Source organism: Miniopterus schreibersii, assembly GCF_964146895.1.
Source record: "Miniopterus schreibersii genome assembly, chromosome: 7".
NCBI lineage: Eukaryota > Metazoa > Chordata > Mammalia > Chiroptera > Miniopteridae > Miniopterus > Miniopterus schreibersii.
Window position 1 is genome coordinate 62861994 of NC_138108.1, and position 27095 is coordinate 62889088.

The 27095-nt window shown below is 39.2% G+C and overlaps 1 protein-coding gene across 1 annotated transcript in view; it reads right to left on the bottom strand.

The window, feature by feature from the left end:
- Positions 1 to 27095, bottom strand: part of ARHGAP15 (Rho GTPase activating protein 15) — a 575548-nt gene that overhangs the window by 197664 nt on the left and 350789 nt on the right. The window contains exon 10 of the mRNA XM_081142712.1: positions 18575 to 18673. Within this exon, the coding sequence (XP_080998838.1) occupies positions 18575 to 18673 (99 nt within the window). The remainder of the gene's footprint in view (positions 1 to 18574; positions 18674 to 27095) is intronic.

A 27095-nucleotide genomic window follows, 5' to 3' on the forward strand; every position in this document is an offset into this window, starting at 1 on the left:
TCATAGGCTTACTTGAGAGAGGCTGGGTGATTATCATAAATCTACTGTGTCCTCGAATGCTTTATTCTGTATCTCTAATTTAGCCAAAAGATGCTTTAAGAACCATGATATCAAATTCCAAATCTTCATGAGACGAAGTAGAAATCTCAAAATTGAAGTATTGTACAATGATTCCATTATTAGACAAATCACACCCAGGTTTGGAGATACAAATATAAGGTCTCTCGAATAGAGCTGAAAAGACATGATCATTTTCCCTAATTAGAAGTTCTTACTATCCCTGGACAATTTGTATTATTGTCATTCATGATTTTAGGACTGGTACAAAAAGAAATGTATAGAGAAAAGCACAAAGCTCGCATGGTTGGCTGTCTTGATTTCTATTATCACACTGTAACTAGAGAGATTAGGTAAAAGTTTCTTTTAAGTGGTATAGGAGAGACCTATCTTCTCAGCTTTACTCTTGACTACTTGAGGGCTGTTAACCATCTAGGAAAGAATTGCACACACTTTTATTACTTAAAACATTTCTTGTTGGCTTAAAAAAAGGAATTCCAATAGCAATTGTTCCCTTACTTAAACTCATCTAGCACTGGCATAATCCAAACCAGATTTCCTGCTTCTGGATGATTTTGTCACATAGGCCTACATCAGAAGTCTTATTGAAATATTCTTGTGTGATACACACACACACATAATATCTATTGTTAGACATTTAGCATCTGTCATTTTTTTAATCTGTTATTATGGAAAGAAGGCATATTAAACGAAGGTGTGTTAAATAAGTTGATGTTCGTGAGCACACTTATACTTGATTGTCTAAGGCTAAGAAACTAAGATACAAATACATTTAATGGTTTCCATTGTATAAAATGTAAATAAGAAGTATCTTAATTTCCCTATTTCCCCCAAGGGCTGGCAGATTTTGAATTTGGGGAACAATGTGAGAAAATCCATGATCAGCCACTATAGTTGACTCTTGAAGTGCTGTAGAAGTTAGAAATGAAAGAAGATAGAAATTAAATTCTAAGACCTGGGCTTTATGCCATCAGCTCCCATGAGTAGTCTTGACATTGATTTTAAGGGCTATATTTATAGTATTTTTTCAAAAATTTTGGGAAACTAATTCTGTCTTAAAATATTCTTTTTACACAGTTTTGCTTATGTCTAAAATTCTGCAATTAGAATTTTATTTCTTTCTCTTCAAATTCCATGGGGTGGGGGTTTCTATGAAACCTCTCAAACCATGTACACTCTGATACCTATTCAATCCTCTTCTGAGAGCCAACTCTAGCTAAAAGGAAGGCAAATGCAACAAGGCTTCACTTGTGCAGGATGTGGGACAAGAAGAGATGGAAGATAAGAGGCCAAAATACAGTACATAGTGGGAAAGGGGAGAAAAAGAGAAAGCGGGTGTACCGTGTTGGTTTCAAGCTAATCCAAAAGGGTAGTTGCTATTATCCAAATCCGAACCCTGCCTGGATTTCCTGACATTTTCAGATATACTAAGATACAGGAAAATGGAGGGTTTTTACTGGACTTAAAGATTTGGAGAAGAGGCACATTTTTCAACTTGACTAAACACAATTTATCCTTAAACATGATTTATTCTTATCATTATAATAATTTCCATCATATGGAAAGTGTAATAAACAATCGATCTTTCTTCGGGGACAGCTTTTACAATGATTTTTCTTTTAGGTGAGTGTGATGTTCTAAGCTGAGGTTCAGGAGCTGAGCTTACATAAATCCATAGAGAGCGATGCTCTACAGAACGAAACTCCGTGAAGGGGCCCACGATTCCTCCGTGGACTCACGGGATCTCTGAAAACCAGGCCCGTGCCCTCCAACTTAGGGTCGGCAGAAAACAGACTCGGGGGCTCCTCCCATTCGCCATCCTTCTGCACCTCCCATGCTTGTGGGGCTGAAGGAGCGCAGACCCCTCGCTCCATCTGATGACACCTCTCATCTCTCTAGTGGCCTTAAGTCTCCCCAGTAAGTCAGCTTAAGGCTATTCAGCCTCAGCTGGAGGCAGCCCTGGAGACAGCCCTGAACGATGGTTGATTCATGAGATCCTGGGTTCCCAACCCTCTTTCAAGTTTTCAAACTCACCTTAACTAAGATTGTTCACAAAGACTTCCCAGAAACAAATGCATTTCTATTACTTTATTGGCCAGAATATTAAATGAAAATAATGACCTTATTCTGTTCAAGTTTAAAGCAAAGTGTGCTACAAGCAAAACGCCTGGAGAGGAGGCGAGGACTAGGCGCGGGGACACCGCATCCTTTCAGAGGTGGTAGTATGACTCCCTTTGCGTCGCTTTGTTTTAGAAAACAAAATCGAACAAAACAAAACCCCTTTCTTCCCTGATGCTTAAAAATACTCTAACAGGACACAAAGCCATTTAGTGCTAAATGATTGATACCTTTTAAAACACCTATACTCAGGGAACTGCTTCAAGCTAAGGTGAACCTGGTATTCTGGGGCAGGTTTGCCAGAGGAGGGTCCTGGAGGTCAGCACAGTGCTCAAGGGCACACAGTGTAGTAAAATAACCATCTAGCAAGGAAAAGAAGGAGGGGGGCAAATGGGTACCCATTTGGAGTTGTGCTTGTTCAGAGCCCATGTTTTGCCCCTGTGAGAAATTTCACTAACAGGTTTGTAACTGTCTCCTCATGATTTCAGGGTTTCAGACTCCTTCCAACTTTAACCTTGCTATCTACCAACATTAGTTGTAAAATCCTGTGATAAATGTGGAGCTGAAACTGTGCTATTTAGCGATGTTCAACGAGAGGAAAGCATTCCCCCTGCCAAACAGGACAATGACAGCAAGTGACTCAGGACTGTGAGTATGAAGGACCGTTTTCATTCTCGTATGCCACGAATGTTAGAAAGAGTAGGCAAGAGGATCCATCAAACACCTCTAAAGGGAGGTGATTATTCATAAAATAGTATTCCTGTACAATCTCCAGCAATTTTAGTTAACCGGAGGCACTGTGACATTTTTGTTTTGGTTTTGGTAATGAGAATTTGTGAGAGCTAATTTAAAAATATGGAATTTTAAGAACCCTTTGAACTCTCCACCCTTTACACAGAACATTACCCAGCTGATTTATCCATGGAGTTAAGTATAATATCCTTCAAAATATTAAAATTCTTTGTATTTTAGTCTGTAAGGCTATGGGAAAATATGGCCAAACTCTATTCATTTGACCTGTGATCCTTGATTTAGAGTCACTGGCTAATAGCCTTTTTGCCCATGGTACTCTCACTGCTTCTGCTGGCTCCTCAGGAATCTACACTCTATCTCTAGAATTATTTTCAGAGATAAGAAGAGCTGATTTTTAGCTTTAATTCAGTCTCTAGACTAATAACTTTCCCCCTTATGTGTCTTTTCCACTAGTTTGCCAAGTAAGAAGAACTGTTTTATCTGTTCCTATCCATACAAACTTGTGAAAAGAAGCTTTTCTGGTGAGAAAAGAATTTGAATAGAAAACATGGACATACATATATCAGATCAAGGATTAAAAGATGAATATTATACGTGAGGAAACATTACAAGAAGGTTTTCACTATATTAGTTTTTCCAGGTCAGTTTTCCAGGCCAGTCTTGGATTATGTGTGAAAAGTAAGAACTCCATACTGTAACAGGTGCTGGCAAGAACCCCCCCTTGAAGCTTATAGAAGTTATGCCTGTAAACTCTTGGCATCTGAGAAAATTCTCTCATAAGAATGCATTATGCATCAAATTTTTTTCTCACTAGAAAAAAAATGCAAGGCTGTGACTACTTAACAATGTTCCCAGTCACTATTTTGTTGACACCATCCGCTGGTGATGACATCGTTGGTGACTGAGTGCTGTATGTGAAGTATATGTCAGCCTTCATTTCAACACTGAACATGCATTATCCTCAGCACCTAACGATAGAGATATTGGTCTGCCATCTGTCTGTCCTAATCAAAGCATAAGCTTGAAAGTTTTTGTGGAGTCAATGGATTTATACTAATGCATTCATATTCCAAAGATAGGTTCTTCATATGCAACATGGTAAATATTTACAAGGTTATACTGGAGTTAGGAATATAGTCCAAGAATATCAGGTAGTAATGAATATAGGCTTTAAATCTATATTAGTCACTCATGTTGGAAAGCATTGTTTGTGGCACACAGTGGGTGCTAAATAAATGCCATTTTTATTTTCTAGCATAAATCACCCCATACCTGCATGACCCCACCTTCAGAGACTAAAAATGTAATTCTTTGAATATGAACTCGCCTACCTTAAAGTTAACAAGCAGAAGCTCTTTCCCTGATCAAGCTCAATTTTCCAGCCTATTAATTCTAAAGGTTAAAATATTTTTTTAACTGACATTTCCCTGTTGAATACACTTATTTTTTTTCTTTCTTTATTCTATAAATCTACTATTGATAAGGAATTTTATTTAAACCCAAAGGGTAATTTAGATTTAAAGCATCTATCAACTTAAGGACTGAAATAAAACTTTAAACATTAGTGAATGTTAGAAAAAGCTCACTGAAAATTATGGTGAGCCTGTATATATGCATATGTGTGTATCTGCATCTAGGTTTGTAGCTATACTATGGATTGAAAGTTACTAGCTTATATCTACACTTGTATTTATAGATTCAAATGTGCTTTTCAAATATCAATAAATGTATCTTTAGTCAAATGTCTTCAGGGTAATATAGCTACCTTCCAACACACACACACACACACACGCCAGCACCAACCCAGGCAATCTGCCAAAGTGTGGTTGCTGTGAAAAAGGTTTTGCTTTAGGGCAATAGCAAACTAGCTTACCACCCCGCTGCCCTGTCCACTCCTCACCACATGGTTCTTTGCTGTATCCTTAACTTCCCCTCCTACAGTGAGGGAACATTTCTTCAGACTATTTTATTGCCAATACATTTTTACTTTGTATGATGAAATGAAACAAGGGACTGGTTTCATTAGAAGGGGAGGTAAACAGAGCATTAATTAAATTTGCTGATGATACTAAATTGGGAGGAACTGTGGACATCTGTGAAGACAAAAGAATCACACAAATAGATTTAAGGAGTTTAGAAATACAAGCAGGAAATAATAAAATGAGATTCAGCCTTAAATAATGCAAGCTAATACATTTGGGAAAAGATAATCAGAAACATGGCTATTCAGTGGATAGTAGATGCCTGGAAAGTGGTGATGGTGAAAGAGACCTGGGGGTGGTAATGAGAAAAATTATACACAAATGTACAGGAAAGTAGTCGCAATGCCTGGAGGTTTCTGTACAAAAGAGCACAAATTTTTTGAACCAGAAAGATGATAGTCCTACTCTTATGACACCAGGACGTCTCAAAAACATCAAATTTGGCTTTAGTTAGTTGAGCCCCTCAGGTTTATGAAACAGTTTAACACCATTTGTTGAGAAAGCCGTTTTCTCTCTATTAAGGATGGGGAAGTATGTTTTGTCAGAAACCTGTAATGAACACCAGAGTCACTGCTCCATATCGCTCCTGTCCCAGGCCATTAAAAACTATTGCTAATATGATATTTATATGCAGACAGATACAGATACACATTAGACCACGTTGCAAAGGGGGAAAAACCAAGACACCTTACTTTCACTTTTAAGGTAGTTTACCTTCTGGGTAATGTGACTTCATATTATGTTTAAAGAGCCATTTAACTACTATCTCTCGTAGCAGTTCAACGAATCTTCAGTATATAGGATTTGATTCTCTTAAGGATGAATTGATGAGAAGAAATCTTGGATAATATCCACATATCTATTCATTTAATCATCCATCATGAATTGAGCTCCTACCATATGCCACCTCGGATGTGCTGAACACTGAGGAGACAGAGATAAACCAGACACAATCCCTAGATTCAAGGACTCACACTCTAGATGGGGAAATCAGCCATTACAGACGATGCCAGAGCAAAGCTATCGCTGGAACACTGAAGGGATGCCCTAGTGATGTCCAAGAGACCGTGAGAGGTGGCTGAGCATATCAGTCAGAGAATATTCCTTGGGGAAGGTGACTCGTGCTGCTCACAAGAGGATGAATATAAATTCGGCAGGTAGATGGAGAGGGAGAGAGTCTTTGAGTATGAATGGCACATAGAAGGAATGTCGGTTTTAAGAAAACTTCATGTAGTTGGTATTCCTGGAGCGTAAAAAGCAGCTCATGAGAATGTGAAGCTGGACAGTAGACAGAGGACATATTCTTAACCTTTCAAATGGAAACAATTAGTGTGGAATATTTTTTATCCTTACGGGGAAGGAGAACCATTGGAGGGTTCTATGAAGAAATAGCACAGTCCTATTTGTATTTAAGAGGGATGATTTGGCAGCATTTAGGAGGATGGTCTGGGCAGAAATGAGAACAAAAGCAATGCTGCCAATTAGGAGATTTACCTCAAAATCAATTATGGGGGCCCAATCAAGACCATAGGAGGTGAAAGGAAGGATCAGCCTCAAGAGGTGTTAAGAAAGGAGAGACCATTAGACTTGGTGACTGATGTAGTGTCTAGCGAGAGAGAAGAATCTAAGGTGTTCAGCATATTTTTTTAGGGCAGTTTGGGAAATTGGCCGTGATGACATTGACTTAGTCATGGAGTAAAGGAGGGTGAACAGGTTTTTTGGGGGAGCATGGTAAGTTCAGTTTGTAACGTTCGAATTCGCAATGCCAGAGGAAAATTCAAAAAGGGTTGTTTCTAGACCTCAGGTCTGAGTGTAAGAAATAGCTTGAGGAGCCAGTCTCATATAGGAGCTTTGACGTCACTGAAGGAATCACTGAAGCTTTAGACACGATGGAAATTACACTGAGAGAATGAGTAGCCTAAAATATCAGAGTCAAGAATTAAATCCAGAGGAAATGCGTGTTTCTTATGCTGTCAAGTTCTAGGGAAAACACATGGATTTCAATATAATGCTATGCAATTTCAAACTCATGCCAACTAACTGCCTGCCTTCAAAACGATATTAAGGAAAGCTTACTATAGTGATTACAATACTGTCTGTCAGCCGTTCCACTGCTCTGTGGGGAGACTAAAGAGTTAAGTTAGACCAACCTGTCAAAAATGCAAAATATAAAAAGAAGAACATTATTTTTTGTTTGTTTGTTTTTTAAAAACAAGCTTATTCTCTATTTATTTATTATTGATTTTAGAGAGAGAGGAAGGGTAAGAGATAGAGAGGTAGAAACATCAATCGACTGCCTACTGCATGCCCCTTACAGGGGATTGAGCCTGCAACCTGGGCAGGCTCCCTGACCAGGAGTAGAAACAGTGACCTCTTGGTTTGAGGGCCCATGATCAACCATTGAGCCACACCTTCCAGGCAGAAGAGCATAATTTTCTTCAAAAATATGTCTTTATTGATTTCAAGAGAGGAAGGGAGAGGGAGAGAGAGAGATAGATACATCAATGATGAGAGAGAGTCATTGATCGGCTGCCTCCTGCACCCCCCTACTGGGGATCAAGCCTGAAACCCGGGCATATGCCCTGACTGGGAATCGAACCGTGATCTCCTGGATTATAGGTCGATGCTAAACTGCTGAGCCACGCCATGTCGGCTGGGCAGAAGAGCATCATTTTTAAAATAAGTTAATAGCACTATTTTAAGACACTGGAGTATTCAAAGTTGTAATAGAGCTTTTGATAGCATCAGCAAAGTTTAACTTTTTTTGCTGTGAAGTATATTTGTAGAAAATGAAATCAATATCCAATAGCAAAATTATGTCAGAAGTTAGAATATGGTAACCTGTCTTCATTCGCTTCATATTGATAGGTCTAGATAGTTGATTATACATTTCCTATTTGAAATTCCTTGACAGACTCTGTCCACTAAAAAAATATATATATCATTAAAATAAAAACTTCCTGAGATATACATAGAAAACAAACACTGAGTCAAGAAGGTGAGATGCTCACAGGGAAGTAGACTAACACAGAAGCGCACCTGCACGGCGTGCAAAGTCTGAGTCAAAGACGTGGCGCTCAACTTTCTGTGTGGTTATGGGACCCAAGCCTCTGCCTCACTGGTCTCAGGCATGTTGCTTACAAGTCCTAGTTGCCATTCAATTATTTTATTAAAAGCAGCAGGCAGGCTACCGGTGTTGAAACAATGCCTAATAGGATATGACTTCCCCTGATGAAAATGAATAGATAACCGATACTCTTTTAGCTGCTGGATGCTGAACTTAAATGTAGTATCCAAAAATTGATGAGCATAAAATTGTAAGGAAACATAACTTCAAATGTTTAGCATAGCTGGGTATAGATGGAAAAGAATGACATCATTTACAACAATATAATATACTGTCATCAGAAATGGCTTAAATGTTTAAAAAGCAGATTTGCAAACCATGTTATTATCTGCTGCTGCTTTCAACCAACAACCCTCGATCACTGATCTTTGCAGTTCCAACCATATGCAGATGTAGCAACGGTGTGCAACTCTCCAGTGATTTAAAGCACTGCTGAATATAATTTATCCTTTTATTCATCATTGACTGAAAATCCATTATGTGTCACTGTTTGGAAATAAAAACAATTCCATGTTCTCTCTATGAAAGAGTACGCAATATACTGAAGGTAATATTTTAAATTATTTTCTTCTATAAGCTGTGCTTTTCCCCTAAACCTTAGGATATTCATATTTTCTTAAAAAGAGTGTGATTTTACATTTTGACTCTACAGTCTACTAGAACCTCAAGAAGAACTTTTCCAGCAGTATCAGTTCAGAGCTATTTTAGTCTTGCGTTGTTAATTTTTCTTCTCAAAGTATCTTGCCCTGGATTTTTTTGTTTTTGTTTGATTTTCTTTTCTGAACTGAAAATAGGAAGTGCGTTGCAAAAGATAAAATTTGGCAAAAGGGGATGAAACCAGCAACAGAGATTATTTGGACCCCAAGAAAAACATTTTCTAACTCCACAACCTGTTAGAGTATAAGATAAACTCGCACAGATTTTAGAAGAATCTCCAAGACCAGAATCTTTTAAGGAGATGAGTAAATTACTCTAAAATATCCTACAGAGGAAAATATGCCATGTTCAGTTATATAGACCAATGCAGCCACTTCTCCTGGAATCTGCCTGTCTCTTTTACTATATATGTAGATTAATGATTGATGCTTAAATTGGACACACACATTTGAAAGTGTAAAAATTCCTTGGAAAAAAGCAATTTTTTTTGTAGACAATTTAAAAGGGAACCTTATTCATGAGAAAACCCACAAAAGAGTATAATAGTATGGTCTCATTTATAGTTTCCTAAAGTAATTCAAAACCTCTTAATTTTCATAAATTTTTAAGCTCTATGAAAATATAATGTATAGATTCTTGTTCAGCCAATAAACAACAGATTATTTCACAATGGAGTGACACTCGAGAAAATTTTAATAATTTGTTTCTAAATCAATTAGTCCACATTAAATAATAAGAATTAAAAAATCTATTTAAAAGCTACAAATCCATTTTGGAATCCCAGGGCACCAAATATCTAAAAATCTCTAACGGCTTCGTTATTATTATTATTATTTGCTCCCGTTTATTGAAAACCTAAAAGCTTTCCAAATACATGTAATTTTTCCCCCAAATTTTGTAAACATTTGCTTCCAGGCTAAAATACCCTGCTAACTTTCATCCAAGATTATTTTTATCATTGAACTATTAACTTCTGAATATAGGGTCTTTAACAAGAAAACTACCGGACCCAGAACTCCAATAATGTAAATGAGACCACCATAGGCTATTTTAGAGTATTGCACCTAGACATGCAGTTGTGTTGCATCATTTAAATCCTCTATTTGCAATAAGAGGTTAATTTCCTAGGGCAGCAATTTTCCACTGGTGAGCTGCAAGAATCTTTAAAACATGCACTACCTGACTATTTAGTCAGGGGCACTGACATTTTCCCCCTGAGGTTGTCAAATAAAAAAATGACAACAGCCAACACAACAATAGCCATCTGATGTGAATGAATCAGAATGATACTTATTTTTTGTGTCAAATTGGCAAAAAAAGTAATATATTTTTTGATGTGCCATGAAATTTCAGTAATTAGTTTATGTGTGCCATGAGATGAAAAAGGTTGAAAATCTCTGGCCTACGGTATTAATTTTGGCACTGTTTCCTTCCAACTGACTGCAAAGGAAAAGTATGCTAAGAACCTAAACTTTAGAATAGAGGTAGGAGTGGGGGTGGAGAGTGGAAATTTGACTCAGGCTTTATCTGGGAAGAGACATTATTTATTCTTATGCATTCTGGACTCGAAAGTGTGGGAATATCCGCCGACTGATTTGACCAGAGCCACATTGCTGGACACGTCAGATAGCCTTTCCGGTTGTTGAACTGCACCTTTATTCCTACATTAACGTCTGCAATGCTTAAGCTCTCTTTTTGATAATAAGGCTGCTGTGTGTTGCTAGATGTAGATAAACTCCATTAAATGTCTCTAATAAGTACAGTGGATTAATTACTAACAGTGTCTATACAGAGAGTCTGTGAACATTCAGTGTAAGCTTGCCGTTCAGGGCGAGATTTAACTAACGAGCATTTTCTTGAACAGGAGTCAGTTTCCCTGGACCAGAGAAGCAGGGATCAGGTAACTATGGCAGAGAAGGTAGCTGCTTCCCTAGCCTGTCTTCCCTTCGTTACCGACTTCATGAGTCTGCCCTTTTACCCACATTTGTTTTCTTAATTGCAAAACCCAGCTTCTTTCTCTCCCTCCACCTTGTCATCTCTGATTTCTTTGGGTTGTCTTTTTCCAGTTTCTCTTTTATACTCCGGCTGGCTGTTTCCTGTTTACTCTTTTTTGATTCTGTCTCCCCTCTAGCCCTGACTGTGGCTTTCTTACAGACACAGAGGCCCCAGCATGACTACCCCAAAGAGCCAGTTCCAACTTGGACCCGGCACAACACTATCGCTGTCAGGAAGGTGGTTGTTGTTGGGTTGCACTAAAACAAAACCAAACACAAAACACCAAAACACGAAACCAGACTTAATTTTAACCCAGAACTCAAAACTAAGAAAAATTCGCTGCAAACCTTCATAGAGATTCTTTGAGGATCGTCTCTGTTGTAAACGCATGCGGGTGCCTAACTTTAGGCATGGAAAGCAAGCACTTAAAAAAAAAAAGAGCAGCACACAGGTCAGCGCCCTCAGAAACATTTTTGTTCAGTCCACAAATATTCTCTGGGGGAAAAGAAAAAGTGCTGATCTTGAACCCTTGATTTTTTTAAATTTTTTTCAGCATGTAATTTTTATCAGTTTGTTTTGTTTTTGTTACTTTTTTCCCTCACTCACTGCTTATAAAACTAGCAAGCAGAAGTCTCTCTGGAACAAGATAGAACCATAAAAGTTTTCAAGAATCTCGTCACAAACTAAACAGTGCAAACTGCACATTCTTCATGAGAGTATCAGCCATTCGTGCGTGCCTGGGTCCAACCATAACAGATTATCCCAAAGTGGGAAAGAAGGAACGGTACAGAATTAGCAGAACTGAGAGCAGAGCTCGTCCAGTGGAGGCCATACGATCTGCACTGCAGGGGCCTGCAGTCTCAGGCAATGGGAAAAGATTAGGTCACGCTTTCCTTCCGCAAAGAACACGTGGTAGCATCTCAAGAGGCAGATTGGCGCGTTGAATTGCATACGAGGGAAATTATATTAACAAGTGTACTGCTTGGTAGCTCTTGGCGTAATAGCTATACTACAGTCGTGCCTGTTATTTACGTAATAATACACACATATGCATATTCACCTAGTACACACATATATGTTGCATTTGTTGTGTGTGTGCGTGTACATGTATATGGGTGGGAAAAAGTAGGTTTACAGTTTCTTTGTATGGAAAAGGACATGCAGCTTATGATTATTACAATCATTTTATTAACTCTGTGTTTTGTGTACTCGCAACTGTAAACCTACTTTTGGCCACCCCTGTATGTGTGTGTGTGTGTGCGCGTATAGTAAATGTCTATGTAATTACGTAGATTCCATATTCTGATTTTTTGGAGTCAGACAAGCATAGGTGTATAACCATGCCTTCTCACAATATTAACAAATGTTTCCAAATAAATATTCACATAGTTAGGAATTAGATTTTGTTTACAATGTCATGGGCTGGTTAATGTGACATTCTCTCAAACTTCATGTAACAACAGAGGAATTACCAAAAAGAAACAGTTAAGGTATAATAATAATTTTAGCCATTCTTTTTCCAAGATGCTATAATCTACCCAAAGATAACTAATTGTTCAAAGTAAACATTCCACTCCGACCACAAAAGGAATCCATTACACAAACATATAATTCACAGTCATTTTTAGTGGGTTGTAAACAGTTTGGAATGAGCATAAAATGGGACAAAAATCAAAGTGAGCATTTTGAAATGAAAAAGTGTTTGCTACAAAAGGTCAGTCCCTTTGCTTGGCAAACTATGTAGAAAAGCCTGGGAAAATGCTGATCACACAAGCAATGAGGGAATTTTAAAGCCAACAGCCTCCTTGTTTCTTTAAACAGACATCGGAACCTATAACTGGATCCTGTCAAACAAACGACAGCAAAAAAATATAACAGCTGCTAAGAAGTCAAGTTGAGAGATAAAGTTTTTGAGGCTAAGGACCTTCTCAGAAGTAGACTAAAGGTCTTTCTTAAATCTCCAAGCAAGGTTATGGATCCCAGGGTGGCTTTTAGGCACCGAGTCAAATATGTAAGTTTGTGTACCGTTCTTGTCATGGTATTTTGTGTTCCAGAGAGAAAGAAAGAGAGGACAGCTTGTTGATTAGCATCTGCCGAGGCATTCTGCAAAGTAGCTTAGAGCCGGAATCGTCAGGTTTGGAAAACTTGGGATCGTTTATTTTTTATCGTGATTAAAAAAGAACATAAAATATACCATCTTAGCCATTTTTAAGTGTGCAGTTCAGAGGTGCTAAGTGCATTCACATTGTTGTGAAACAGATCTCTAGGTATCATGTTAATGCTGTTAAATGGTTGGAGGGCATATTAACCAGAATTGGGAATCATGAGGGAAGACTGAGTTGTTAAAACATGTTTAAAAGGATGAATGCCAGTCCAAATAAAATTAAGTGATTTAAAAGAAACAAACAAACAGTCTTATTGCCTTACCTAAAAAATATACTGGATACATAAAAATACATTTAGGGTAGAAATATGCTCACTCATCTAGTTAACTCCATTAGCACATAAAAGAAGTTTTCTGCAATGGCTGGTGGTGTTGGGGAGAAAAAGGATCGGCTGACCATTTAAGGAGCGTCTATTTTGGCATCTCACACCATGTGACTTCTTATATTGCATTGTCACAATGTGTCAAGAAAATAAACCTGGGAAATAAGGCCAGAATAAACTTCTCCTGGTCTTCAGAGGAGTCAAAAATCAGACAAGTATGTGTTTATTTTTCAGTGTTCCTTATGTCATTTAAATAAAAATTGAATATATCCAATGTGCACACCATGATGACTTGATACGATTACTACCGTCAAAGTAATTAAAATATCATTTCTTTACCCAGGTACCCATTTTTGTGTGTGATGAGAGCATCTGAAATCTACTCCTTGACATATTTCCAGTATTCAGTACAGTATTAACTACAGTCACAGTGTCTATACAGTAGATATCTAGATTTTTTCACCCTACATGACTGCAACCTTATGCCCCTTGCCCACCGTCTCTCCCCATTCCCCCTACTCCCTATTGAGTCATTTTAAAGCAAACTTCCACTACATTAAAAAGGTTGTAGTGATGATTATCTCTTCTTGTATCTATTCTTTTCTTTCACGGCAATTATCACAGTTTGTGCCTTGTATGTGTGTCTTTTTGTTTAAAGTATATCCCCTCTATAGACTCAGCTGGTAGTAGAGAGCAGCAATTTTCAGCCGGTGTGCTGCAAAAAAAATTTCAAAACATGCAATATCTGACTCTTTAGTCAGGGGCACTGACCTCATTTTCCTTAGATTGTCAAATAAAATACGGACAACAGCCAACGCAACGATAACCATCTGGTGTGAGTGAATTAAAATTATACCTATTTTTGTGTGTGTGAGAGGGACAAAAAAAACCATTTTTTGGTGTGCCATAGAATTTTAGTAATTAGTTTATGTGTGCATGAGATAAAAAGGTTGAAAATCACTGATACAGAGAATGACACATAGAAGATACTAAGTAGCTACTTGCACAAATGCAACAGACCCTTAGTGCCTGTTACTTCAGATTCAACCAATATTTATTGAGTGCTCACCATGTGTGTGGCTCTTTCCAAATAATGGACCTTCACAAAGAGTTGTCAGTTACATGCTTTGATGAAAAGATCTATGGATTAAAGTCTTAGTACTAATTAAGCCAGTTTAGACTATATACTTTTAGTTCACATCTCCTACTGCCTTGTCTCTGAGAGATAAAAGAGGCCCTATTTTATTGTTTTTGTTCACAGTATTACAGATGTCCCTTTTTCTCCCCAATGACAGGTTTCACCCAGTCCCATCCCCCTCCCCAGTCCCCCTCCCCCCCTCCACCCACACGCCCTCCTCCATCCCTCTGACATTCCTCAGTCTGATCCATGCTTCCATGTCATTGGATCTATTCTGTTCATCAGTTTATTCTTTATATTCCACATATAAGTGAGATCATGTGATGTTTGTCTTCCTCTGCCTGGCTTATTTCACTTAGCACAATATTTTCCAGGTCCATCCACACTGTCCCAAAGGGTACGAGATCCTTCTTCTTTACAGCTGCGTAGTATTCCATGGTGTGAATGTCCCACAGCTTTTCTATCCACTCACCTACTGATGGGCACTTGGGCTGTTTCCAGATCTTAACTATTGTGAATTGCACTGCTAAAAGCATAAGGATGCATATATTCTTTGTGATTGGTGTTTGGGGTTTCTTAGGATATATTCCTAGAAGTGGGATCACTGGGTCAAAAGGCAGCTCCATTTTTAATTTTGGGGGGAACCTCCATACTGCTTTCCATAGTGGCTGCACCAGTCTGCATTCCCACCAGCAGTGCACTAAGGTTCCCCTTTCTCCACACCCTCGCCAGCACATGTCGTTTATTGATTGTTGATGGTGCCATTCTGACAGGTGTGAGGTGATGTCACATTGTGGTTTTAATTTGCATCTCTCTGATGATTAGCGACATTGAGCATTTTCTCACATGTCTCTTAATCCCTATTTTCATGTAAGCAATTTCTATACAATTTTGGGGTCATCATAAACTACACAAAGTATAAAACAGTGCAAAATGAACTTCTCACTGTTTAGCTCTACATACCATCTGTATGTCACAGTGCCTCCCTCTACATGCTTGTTCTCCCAGACCTCAAAAAAAAGGGGGGGGGGGTCATGCTTTTGGTCAGTTTACCATATGTATTGAGCATTTGCTGAACACCAATTTGATATTTCCACAAAAAGTTCTTTGGAAGAAGAAACATAAACTGAGATTTTCATAGGCCACTTCTGACATCTCACCTACAGGGTCTGCAGCCTGAAAGGCGAGGCAGGGGAGAACGAACCGCGTGCAAGAGCGTGAAAGGCCAGGACGCTCCTTTCTGGCTCGCCCTCCAAGGGTTGTGCATATTTTCTAGGCTAAGCAGACAATGTCAGAAGCCACAGAAGTGACTTTAATCCAGTTATAATAGCTGGTGAGGGAAAAAAATGCTCTGGTGGTTTAGAGGAATGAAGAACACTAAGTCAAGATAAGGAAACACACTAAACAAGTTATTCGCTAAATTGGTTTACATTCGGCTCACTAATAGATTTTCTTCTAGGCATGTCCAAGAGATGCAAAATCTAAAATGTAACTAATACCACCTTACCAGGGAAGCATCTTGTGCCAAGCACTGGGTCAAATTTCCCTGGGGAAGCTACAGAAGCATGAGCAGTTTGGTCCTGCCAAGTGAAACTAACTGAATGAATGAATGAATGAATGAATGAATGAATGAACAGATGGATGGGTGAATGGATGAATGAATGAATAAATGGTGAGATCTGCCTCCCTGATATTGTTTCATGTGAAATAAAGCATGTAAGAAGCATTTAAAAAATACAGATACAGTTTATAGATGATTTTTTTTAAAGGCAAGGAAATAATCTTAAGGGAAAAAAGAGAGAGAGGAAACAAATCTTTTTTTATAACAGCGGATGTGCTGCTGTAGTGACTACTGAGGCCATTTCCCTAAGACTGTGAGAGTAAACACACAGTTTTCATTAAATGTGCCTTTCCCATAAGTGGTCCATAAGCATTTCCCATGACTCTGCAGTTGAGTATCTTGGCTGAGAGAGGATCTGGCCATTAGAAAGAGGGCTCTAGATATGCTGGGTCCCAGCCGTGCCGAGAGACTTGGCACCTTTCTATGCTACTTCCTAATACCAGCCCCAGCATAAAATGTCATCAGAAGCCTGCATAAACATTGGACTTAGATTCACATAAATTATTTCTGTCCTAAGGTGCTTTATGCCAGAATTTAGTAAAAACAGCACTTTGAGTAAATAGAATTGGCGTAGAAAAGTAAGAATATTAATCCAACAAAATGATCATAGAAAAATATAATCAAAAGTACACACTTGTAAATCTTGCAAGGACGTGAGAGGTTTATCTTGTGCCCCTGAGTTTTTATTGAACATTTCCATGTAGTTCCTTTAAGCTGACGCTTGCCAAAGTGCTTTGAATTATCTGTTTCTTTGTGGAATTGTGGTCTTTGAGTTTCATTAAAATGCTTAGGAATTATTTTAATAATCAGATGTGTGATTAGTGCCTGTTTAGCACTGGATCTACAAATTCATTTTAAGAGTAAACACCAGGACTGTGAAATATAATGCCAGATATGATTGTTCCTGTCAGCAGAAACATTGTCTTATTTTATTAAAAACTCCAACAAAATGCCATGAACAAAGGATGCAGTTTCTATTTGCAGATACTTTCTACCCTACAATATTACGGTATCTGCATACCACGGGGCTGTATCTAGCAGAATTTTCATCTTGCCTGGGGTAGGTGCATGAACGGAGGGGTACACAGCCCTTTCTCATATGTGCACACATCTTATTATGTACAGCTTCCCCCAAAGCCCTATTTGGATTTTTGCTCTAATATAACAGTGCTCACACCGTCAGTACTGAGTATTTATAAGTGAATGAAGATTTCCTGAAAATGATTATTTAGCTATTGGCAATAATAACATTATAACACTTTCAGTGATCCATTTTGGCTTTAAGTACTTATTAAATAATATTTATTCCTCAAATATGTACTTGTAAAATTAAATGAGATTGCAACATGCAATAAAAACACATTTCTCTCTCAACTCGAATTGACTCCATTCCTCACAGATATCTCTCCTCGTGTTCACCCTGCTTTTACTGTTCTCTACTCTCGCCCTGAACTCTCTGCTCCTCTCTGATGTGCTGATAGGCTTCCCCGCAAAGCCACTCTCTTTATCCACTTTACCAACCCACTCGTCCCCTTCTTGTTGTTTTGCATTCCCTACTGATACGGGAATAGTAGGATCCCAAGGCTGTCCTTACACTATAATTAAAGTATGAATTTCCAGGAGTTGGAAATTGCAGACCATTTTTATTATGCTTCTATAATAAAGCCAGGTAACACTGAGAGAATTAAAATAGCTTTGCCCTCGCAGATAACTTGGTAAAGATTTTTTTCTCCTTGGCTCTATTGTTTTAAGAGATGGCGAGCTGAAAATGGGAATAGATTCACCAGTTCTTTTTTCTGAAAACACCTCTATCTTTTACGTGATATATATCCCCCAAGATCCTGGGAATATGTTGTAAACTTGTAACAGATGGTGATGAAGCTTCGTATTTTTATGTAATACATTTTTTTGAGATTCTGCATCTACTGTATGTATCTTCCAGGGAAAATGACCTTGAATGAATGAAGTCATAGTCTGAAGGAAAAACACCTCACAGATCGACAAGCATACCAATGATGAGTCAGTTGGGTTTTGTTTTGTTCCCTCAGTGAGATGAAATAATTTCAGATGAAAAGCAGAATGTTGAAATATAAAGATTAAAGGTCATTTTAACACTGGAGGTGCATCTGTTAATTGTTCCAGGAGAACCAGTTAGCCGTATTCTGAGCAAACAGAAACACGTGGAAGATGGAATATCACTGCTTGCGAGTAGAAATGCTATTTGCTTTGCTTGGGTAATGTTGGGGGCTTACCAAAAATTGTTCTGGCACAACATCCACCAGCATGAATGTTAGGAGGGTTCTAACACTCAGAGTGCTGATATTTTATGAATGTTTTATCACTGGCTTGAAAACAAGAAGTTTGCAATTGAATCAACAACATGTCAGACAGACAAAATAAAAAAAAATTAAAAAAAAGAACATTGGTGGGAATTACTGATGTCCCTATTGTAAAAACAAACTGAAAGTTAATGAGAAACTTGATCCTCTTAACCGATTAACAAAAGTCAGGTTTTAACTGCACGGCTTCGCGGACAAATGGGGTGTCGCTGTGAACCTGAGCCTTGCTGGGTGAGGGCGCAGGAGAGGGGAGACAGGGCTGCACACTCGGTCACCCACCTCTTTTCTCCACAGCTTCGATGCACTGCTTTACGAACCGCGGCACTGTGGCATTTTCACGTTCACACACTGTGTGCAGATGAGAGCCAAAAATTTGATCTGCAAAAGAAACAGAGATGAGCTTCATTAAAATCCAAGCTCGCGTTGTTCTTTAATTCGATTCCCTTTCCATATCCACCGCCTGATGAAATCTGCGTCTCGCGTAGGAATCGATTTTTTGCTTTAGCTCCAAAGTGTCTGTGGCAGACATGCAGAGACCGTGACCCCCTCCCGTATGGAACAGGGCTGGGCCCAGCGAGGGAAACGAGCCCCCCACCATCGATTAGGCGGGGCGCCTGCGTAAATCACAGTCTCCGTGGGCTTAGCTTGGTTGCCTATAAAATAATGACAAGGAATTAAGCCAACATCTACAAAATAATTAATCTTAATGAACTGATGTCTTGAGTGTTTTAGAAGAAAATTTTCAATGATCATCAAAATTACGATTTTGTCAGTATACTTAGAAAATTCGTCCTGTGGCTCGATGACAGTTGACCAGGCAAATTCCAGGAGACTTGACTTTGAAGTGAATTTCTAAACATTCCTCCTGCCTGCATGCCCTTCCTCTTCTCTAATCTAAGTATCCCGTTTCCTGTAGGACTCGGCTCCGACAGCACTTTCTCCACAAACCCTCCTGCCCTCTCAGCTTTGTGTCTGCAGGAGCACAGGTTCTCTGGAATACCCATTTCCTCAGGATGTAGCTAGGTGATATGGGGGGAAGCGCTGGGATCAAAATGCTTTCACAACACTGGGTTAAACAAAGCCAAACAGGTTTCTTTTATGTATATTTATTTTAGAGCTTGTGATATGCCAACGTGCCCTGGGAATGAATCCCCACAAGGGGCTGGAGAACACACTATTTCCCACACTGGTCTGAGTAAGATCCTTTTATTTCAAAGGGCATCTCTCTAGACTAATGTTTCCGAGAACACGCTGGGCCAAACCCTAACCTAGGCCTCTCACTTAGAACATGATTTATGCTACCTTGCCTTGTGTATTTACATTTATAATACATGAAATACATCTCCTCAGAGTAGGTTCTGAGCGCCTGCATCATCGACGTGTTCTTGCAATCACCAGTGCTTTGCGCAGCTTGGGGCCCACAGGATTCACCCACAGAGTCCTGAAACTGTGGTAAAGTATACGTGATACAAAATTTACCATTTTAACCATTTTTCTGTGTTCGGTTCAATGGCATTAAGTACATGTGTATTGTTGTGCAACAAACACCACAAATCCATTTCCAAAACTTTAAAAAAACAGCATAAATATTTATTACCGATAATGAAACAAATACTTAGTGCTTTCAAGGGCTTCCAGTCTTGCTCAGGATGAAACCCAATTCCCTATCACCACTTCCAAAGCAGCATGTGACCAGACCTTCCGCCAATTAATTGATTTCGTTAGCTCCCTCTCTTCCCTCTCTCCCACATTGCTTGCTACGGCCTCTGTCCACACTGCTGATCTTTGCCCACTTCTGCCTCTGAACTTTGCACTTGGTATTTCCTCTGCATGGACCTCTATCGCTCTAGGTCTCTGATTAAATGTTACCTTCTGATTGTAGCCTTTCCTACCTACCCTTTTTAAAAAAGTGTCAACCCACCGCAAACAGGAACTCTCGATGTCACTCCCCTGCCTTACTTTTCTTAGGCCACTTATCTCCACCTGACATATTAGAGTAATGTGTTTACTGCTTCCCTTGCTTAGACCGCGAAACTCAGGACAGTAAGAACTATACTTATTTCTTTTGTTACTGGGTTCCCAGTAACTAGACAACGTTTGGCATATACTAGAAGTTCAATAAACATTCATTGAATGAATGATTGACTGCAAAACATCATCTGAATCATCAGTGGGGGTTTTCAATGATTTAAAAATTATCTGTAGCAGAATTGAGGAGAAAATATAAAATACAGTATAATAGAAGCTAAATAAAATATCATTACAAAGGGATAGTCAAAATGGAGTGTGGCAAGATTTCAAGGAAGTCATGATTTTCACCCATTTCTTAGAAAAAGTGATGGCTTGAATTTGGGACAATTCAGCAGAGAGGGAAGCAATTAAGGCTAAAGCACTAATAATAATGTACTACAATACCGAATTGTGCATTTTCATTCAAGACACAGAAAGAAGATATGCACAAAACATCTCAACCTAGTGTAGCATGTGAGCCACCACCGTAAGAAAGAATGACATAAAATATTCAGAAAAATAACCCATAACTTCCTATAGAATAATCTACCTTGGTTAGATTTATAGTCAGAAATAATTGCTATAAAGTATAAACCCCTTTAATGAAAATCATAATTCAAATCAATTTTGCAAATATTTATTACCTTCTATCTTTATAGCAATGAGGTAGGCATATTAGATTGTAAAATAGAAACAAGAAGTTTATAATCTTGCAATAGAAGTATTCAAATAACATTCCAAAACAATATAAGTGGTGTCAGAAAAGTTACTAAATGCTAAGAAAGGTATCCTATACTATAGGTCCTTTCCTGACATTTCTTGCAGATGTGGTTTGTGTACGGTGGGGAGGGGGAGATGTTTGTGAGCTGAAGGTCATTTAAGGCAAATAGATTTCTGTATAAAGCATGCATTAAAATCTGGAGAAATTTTCTTTTGTGAGGTAGGTAGAGAAAACATGAAAGCGTTCTAGGGCATTTACTCTTTCCTACACTCAGCTATTTGCAAAAGAAAATCCTGAGTGCCTGCTCTGTGCCAGCAGCTAGAAAGGGCAGTGGTAATATAATAACCAAGACCCATTACCTGCTCTAAAGGTTTCTTGTCTAGTAAGCAGCATATGAATAAACTGGTAGAGACACTTCATCATGAACAGTCCTGTACCTGGGGAAGCATAGATGCAACGGGCGGATGTGGCGAGGCATCAGGCTAGCCTTGAGCACCCAGGGAAGACTTCCCACAGCAGGGTTGAATCCTCGAGATTTAGTAAGACTTAAATTGGAGAGTTAAGAGAGGGGACAATGGGCACTCAGGGGAGATGGGGAAGAAGAAAACAAACATATCAGTGATGGGAAGAATGATAGGAAGACTGTAGTATGCTGAGGGAAACATTCCCTCTTTCTTATTTAGATAAATCTTAATGTATTAAGCTTTAAAAGGAGACACAAGTTGTTTTATGTAGGATCTTAAATATTAAGTCAGGTAGGTTAAATTATTGAGAGTGTGAAGATACCATTGATTTCTTATACTGATGCTGTTTCCTTCTCAACTTCTTTCTTGTTTTTAGAGTCCACTCATAAAGCAGATCCTGGAAATGTTCTCCAAAGACTTCTGCTTTCCTTATACCTTTGGGTGATTAGATATTTTGGTCAGTAAAATATAAGGGGAAGAAACTTGGGAAGCTACAAGAGAAGATTTTTTCCCCCTCTGATAAAAGGAGAGGGGTGTATGAAGGCACACTTTCTTTTTTTCATCCGCTTTGAACATCACTGTGAAATCATGCGATGCTTGGAGCTACTGCCGCAATCTTGTCACCATGAGGCAACAAGCCTGCAAACAAAAGACAACGATAAAAAATACCTAAATCTATAAGAAACCTGAGACTTCAATGGCATTGTTGAACTTTCAACCCAATCCTGAAACACCTTCTCTAGACTTTTTTTATATGAGATAATATAAGTCATTTTAAAAAATATATTTTTATTGACTTCAGAGAGAGGAAGAGAGAGAATAGAAACATCAATGATGGGAGAGAATCATTGATTAACTGTCTCCTGCATGCCCCCTATTGGGGATAAAGCCTGAAACTCGGGCATGTTCCCTGACCAGAAATTGAACCATGAGCTCCTGGCTCATGGGTCGACACTCAACCACTGAGCCACTCCGGCTGGGCTATAAGTCATTTTAAACTGAGAGTTCTATCACCTGCAACCAAAAGGTTCATAACCAAATCTGGCGCACCAATCATGTGGAAGATTGGACACAAGGAGTTTAGTTACAGGCTAGTGTGATTGCCTAGGGAAGATGTTATTAAGACCAGAATCAGGATAGAGGTGTAAACTTAATCATTGTTCACAACTCTCATCTTTTCTGAATTAGATTTATACATTTAAATACTTGTCATGTGACTGTGTGGTAAAACTCACTAGAGTGGGTAACTTTTATTTCCCCAACATCTTTGATCTTGGGCCTGGCCATATGATTTGCTTTGGAGAATGTAGTGTGAGTAGAAATGGGTCAGTTCCAGGCCAAGGCCTTAAGATACAACACAGACTTCTGCTTTTCTGCTTACTTCTCTGCTATGGCCAAGGCAAAAGCTTCCCTGGGTAGCTACTTCCCCTTCAGTCTGGGCTCCAGAATAAGTACATATGGCACGGAACAGAAGCCAACCCTCAATGAGGAGGCAAGGGCAGTCAGATCCACAGCTGAAAGTGGAGCTGTTCAGTCAAGCCTGACCTGGACTGTCTGACCCACAGACACATGAGAAATGAATGCTCTTTGCCGTATGCCACTGAGATTTTGTGTTTGTTCGTTACGCAGCAATAGCTAACTGATGAAGATGATAACAGTGCCTGGGTTTTTGGTGATCTAAGCAATGCTGTGAGAATAAAAACCAAGAGAGTTAATAAAATATGGACATTGAAACTGGAAAGCAAATATTTAGAGAAAACCAATTCTAAATTTGCTAAGAATGTGGAATTATACATCAGTTTAGATTCAAGCACATGGAAGAGCCTCAAAGGAAACTGCTCTCACCTTAAAATTTAAACTCATTGTGCCTCACCTAATATTATGGTGCTTTTTACTCTGTATTCTCTCCAGATGAATTCAGTCCTACTGAATTCAAGTCAGTGAATATATCGTGAGCACCCACCGTATGCTGGGTGTTGTGAATGATGCAGAGAGTAATTCACTCATTCAGTAACTATCTATTACATGCCCACCACGGGCCAGCCACTGTGCTCCAGCCTGACGAGCGCTGACGCATGAAGCATGATCTCCTACAGTCTGGGGGGAAGACTAACTCAGAAGCACTTACAATGTGATTGTGCTATTGCAAGGGTGAGTGATAATAATAGTGAAGATTTATTGTGCACTTGCACTAAGCCAGGCCAAGTTCGAAGTACTTTATATATTCTAGCTTATTTAATCTTTCTACCAATCTTCAACCCTTTCGTGGTAGATAGTATCATCCTGATTTTACAGGAGAGGAAAAGAAACAGAAGCAAAAAGATATTGAGTCTTTTGTCTATAGCTGCAAAACAACAGTCTCTATAAAATAAAAGAAAAAAGATAAAGACCTACCCTGAGACCATGGGGAAAAGGGGTGATTCGTGGGATTTTGTATATTGGATGCAGGAGGTGAGCCAAATGGTTAGGAACAGAGGGCTTTCAAGTACTTGTTTGTTTGAAGGAGACTGAAATGCAGAAATCTGACGGTTTGGAAAATAGTGAGATTGATATTTAGAAGGTAAGACAAGCATTTCAGATGCAGCAGAACGGTGATGGGAGAAAAAAGTGAAAAGTTCTCATTGGACTTTGGCAATTCAAAGGCTGTTGATGACCACAAAGAAAATGACTTTAGTAGAAGAATGAACCTGCAAAGTTGATGTTTGTGGCCAAGATTTGAAGAGAAGGTGAGGATGTGGAAACAGCAAAGAGACTCCTTTATAAAGAAGTTTTGTGGTGTGAATTAATTATAAGGAAAGATTGCACTTGGGGAGAATTTTGACTTGGGGTGACTAGGAGAGAATTTCAATCGCAGGCTATTTTTGATTGCCATAGTCTATGCTCTGAGGGGTGAGGTGCTATTTTCTGTTGATATAATGGGGGAGGTGCATTACTGCCACTTACTGGGGGGTCCAGGCAAGTGCAGGCGATCCCTCACGGACATCTATCCCTTCTGATTGCTAATAGCACCCTGGTGAGAAAGGAGCCTAGATTTGTTGAACTTCATTAGATAGAAGGGAGATGTTTGCTTTCACTAGTTACCAGAAGAGACAAACATTTTCTTCTCACTTCTATTCTCTCTTTAAACTGGCTACACTTACCCAAAAAGGCATGGCTCTGGTGTCTAAGGACTTAGCTCTCCAGCTGAACCTGATTAAATCAAAGGTTGTCATGTGGGCCAAGGTGAGCCAGTGCATGTCTCCATACAAAAAACTCAGAATTGGTATACTACAGACTGAGGTAGGTGGCTCCAGGGAGTTGAATTAGATTTAGACGTTGGAGGCCAGGGGTAGTCATTTGGGGAGATGACCACGCACAATGGGTGAGCGGGCACAGGAACTGATTTGCAGAGAGAGGTGAGTGAAACAGACACACCTCAACTCCTCACTTTCTGGTGCCTAAATCCAGGCACCAGATATCCTTGCCAAGAGGTGCATTAGAAATTAGAGTGGCCCGGCCAGGCGTGGCTCAGCGGTTGAGTGTCAACCTAGGATCCAGGCGATCGGGGTTTGATTCCCGGTCAGGGCACTTGCCCAGGTTGCAGCCTCGACCCCCAGTCGGGGACGTGCAGGAGGCAGCCGATCAATGACTCTCTCATCACTGATGTTTTTCTCTCTCTCTCTCCCTCTCCTTTCCTCTCTCTGAAATAAATAAAGATACATTAAAAAAGAAAGAAATCAGAGTGAATTTTTGTTTAATGCAACCAAATAAATTTGACTAGAGCATGGACATAGCACTGTCTCTAATGTCTCAGGAGATGGCTTACAATCATAATAGAGAGGGCCAGGCTTGGAAAAGGAGCTCAGTGAGATCCACGATTACAGACAGCACTGGTTAGAAAAACTGTGGTGAGCATCTGTCTGGTCCTGTGACTATTCTTCTATCCTCTGGTCAGAGCACCCTGATTTTTCTTTGGAGATGACCTTTCTCATTTCTCTGCTGTTCAGTTTGAGTAATGCTGACCCCACCACCTTCAGCTTCAGGGATGAACATGCATTTTGTCTCCCTGGCCACAGTAATTGATTGAGACATGAACGCATGGTTCAAGTAGATCTGCAAGTAAATCCTGAGGCTTTGTCTAGTCCTACTAGGAAAGAGAGACCCACTTTCTACAGGTGTTGGTAAACTATGAGGATGCGAATCTGAGTTTCTATAAGTTATGTTGCTACTTTCTGGGAAGATGTACTGGAAAATTAAGCAACAGAGTGGGAAACAAAGCTGAGCAATAGAGGAGAAAAAGATTTGATAACATTTTGTGCCCCTAGATCCAGTCATGCCTGAAACGATCCCTGCCCCTTGGACTTTTCAATTAAGGAGTCTAATAAATTCCATTCTTGCTTTTGAAGTTTGGACACATTTATATCAATTGCAACTGGAAAGAATCTTGACTACAACATTAGCTTTCAACATAAAATGGTGAATTTTATAACTTGGAGGAGATGATGATGCACATGAAATGACTTTGCCAAGTAACACATGCTATTCAAAGAAAGTAAATCATAGAGATTTAGCTGAAATGTCATTGTCAACTTAAAGGGCTGTTGTAGGACTGCCATCCGTCCATAAATCTGATACAGTCCAGAGTCTGATAAACCAGGGACCATTAAATGACAGAAATGTATTTGAACCACAGACTCTTCTACTTTAAAATAGTGTAAGGAAAGGGGAAGGGAGAGAAAAGGTATCCTGTTTTCTTGGCAAGCATTAATGAACTAGCTTTTGCCCCCTAAACTTCCATGCCTGTTGTCCTGGCACAACATTAGGGAGTATTTCTGCATTCCCCTCCCTTATGGTATTCCAAAAAAGGGAGCAGTCCCAGAACCCTGAGCTCCCGACTCCCCACCTCTATTCCCATCTGTGGGCTCACTGGTAATTCTTTCTTCCTTTCTTAACAACTCTTTGTATTTAGCAAACACCTCTTGCCAGGGGTGCCAATATTTTTGGAATGCTCTTCCAATGCCTATGGCCTTGGCTAGTGCGATCTTTATGTCTTCCTCCTACTGCACTGCTTCAGAGCATATACCAGGGGTGGCAGACAACACATTGGTTGGAGAAAATCCATTTTCTGCAATTTTTCGTTGAAAGCATCTTTTGGTGAGAAAAACAAATAGACCTTACACATGACTGCATTTATAAATCATGTTGTTTACATAATGAATTAGAATTTAACTAGGAAATGGTGGTTTTTAATCGTTAGGCTCTCAAACTTTTGACCGATTTAGTTCGTTCATCAGCGTAACCAGGTTAAGTCTCCCAGATTACAAATTAGCTTCATTCTCCCTCATCTCTGCTATATATTTTTGACAAATTATGGAAAGAACACCCACTAATGGGATCCTTGTCAGTTAGATTCCAAATGAATCAAAACTATGAGGGAAAGTACTCAATAGAGGCAGTTAAATGTTCAAATAATGTGACGGTGTTATCATCATTTACCCCAGGAGACAGTCTCCACATGCTTTTCAAAATGATGTTTTTCTGCTTTCAGGACAGAGGGCCATGGCAGCTACTCGAGTAAATTTTAAAAAGGAAAAACAAAGCATCTAAAACAACAAACTGAATGGCT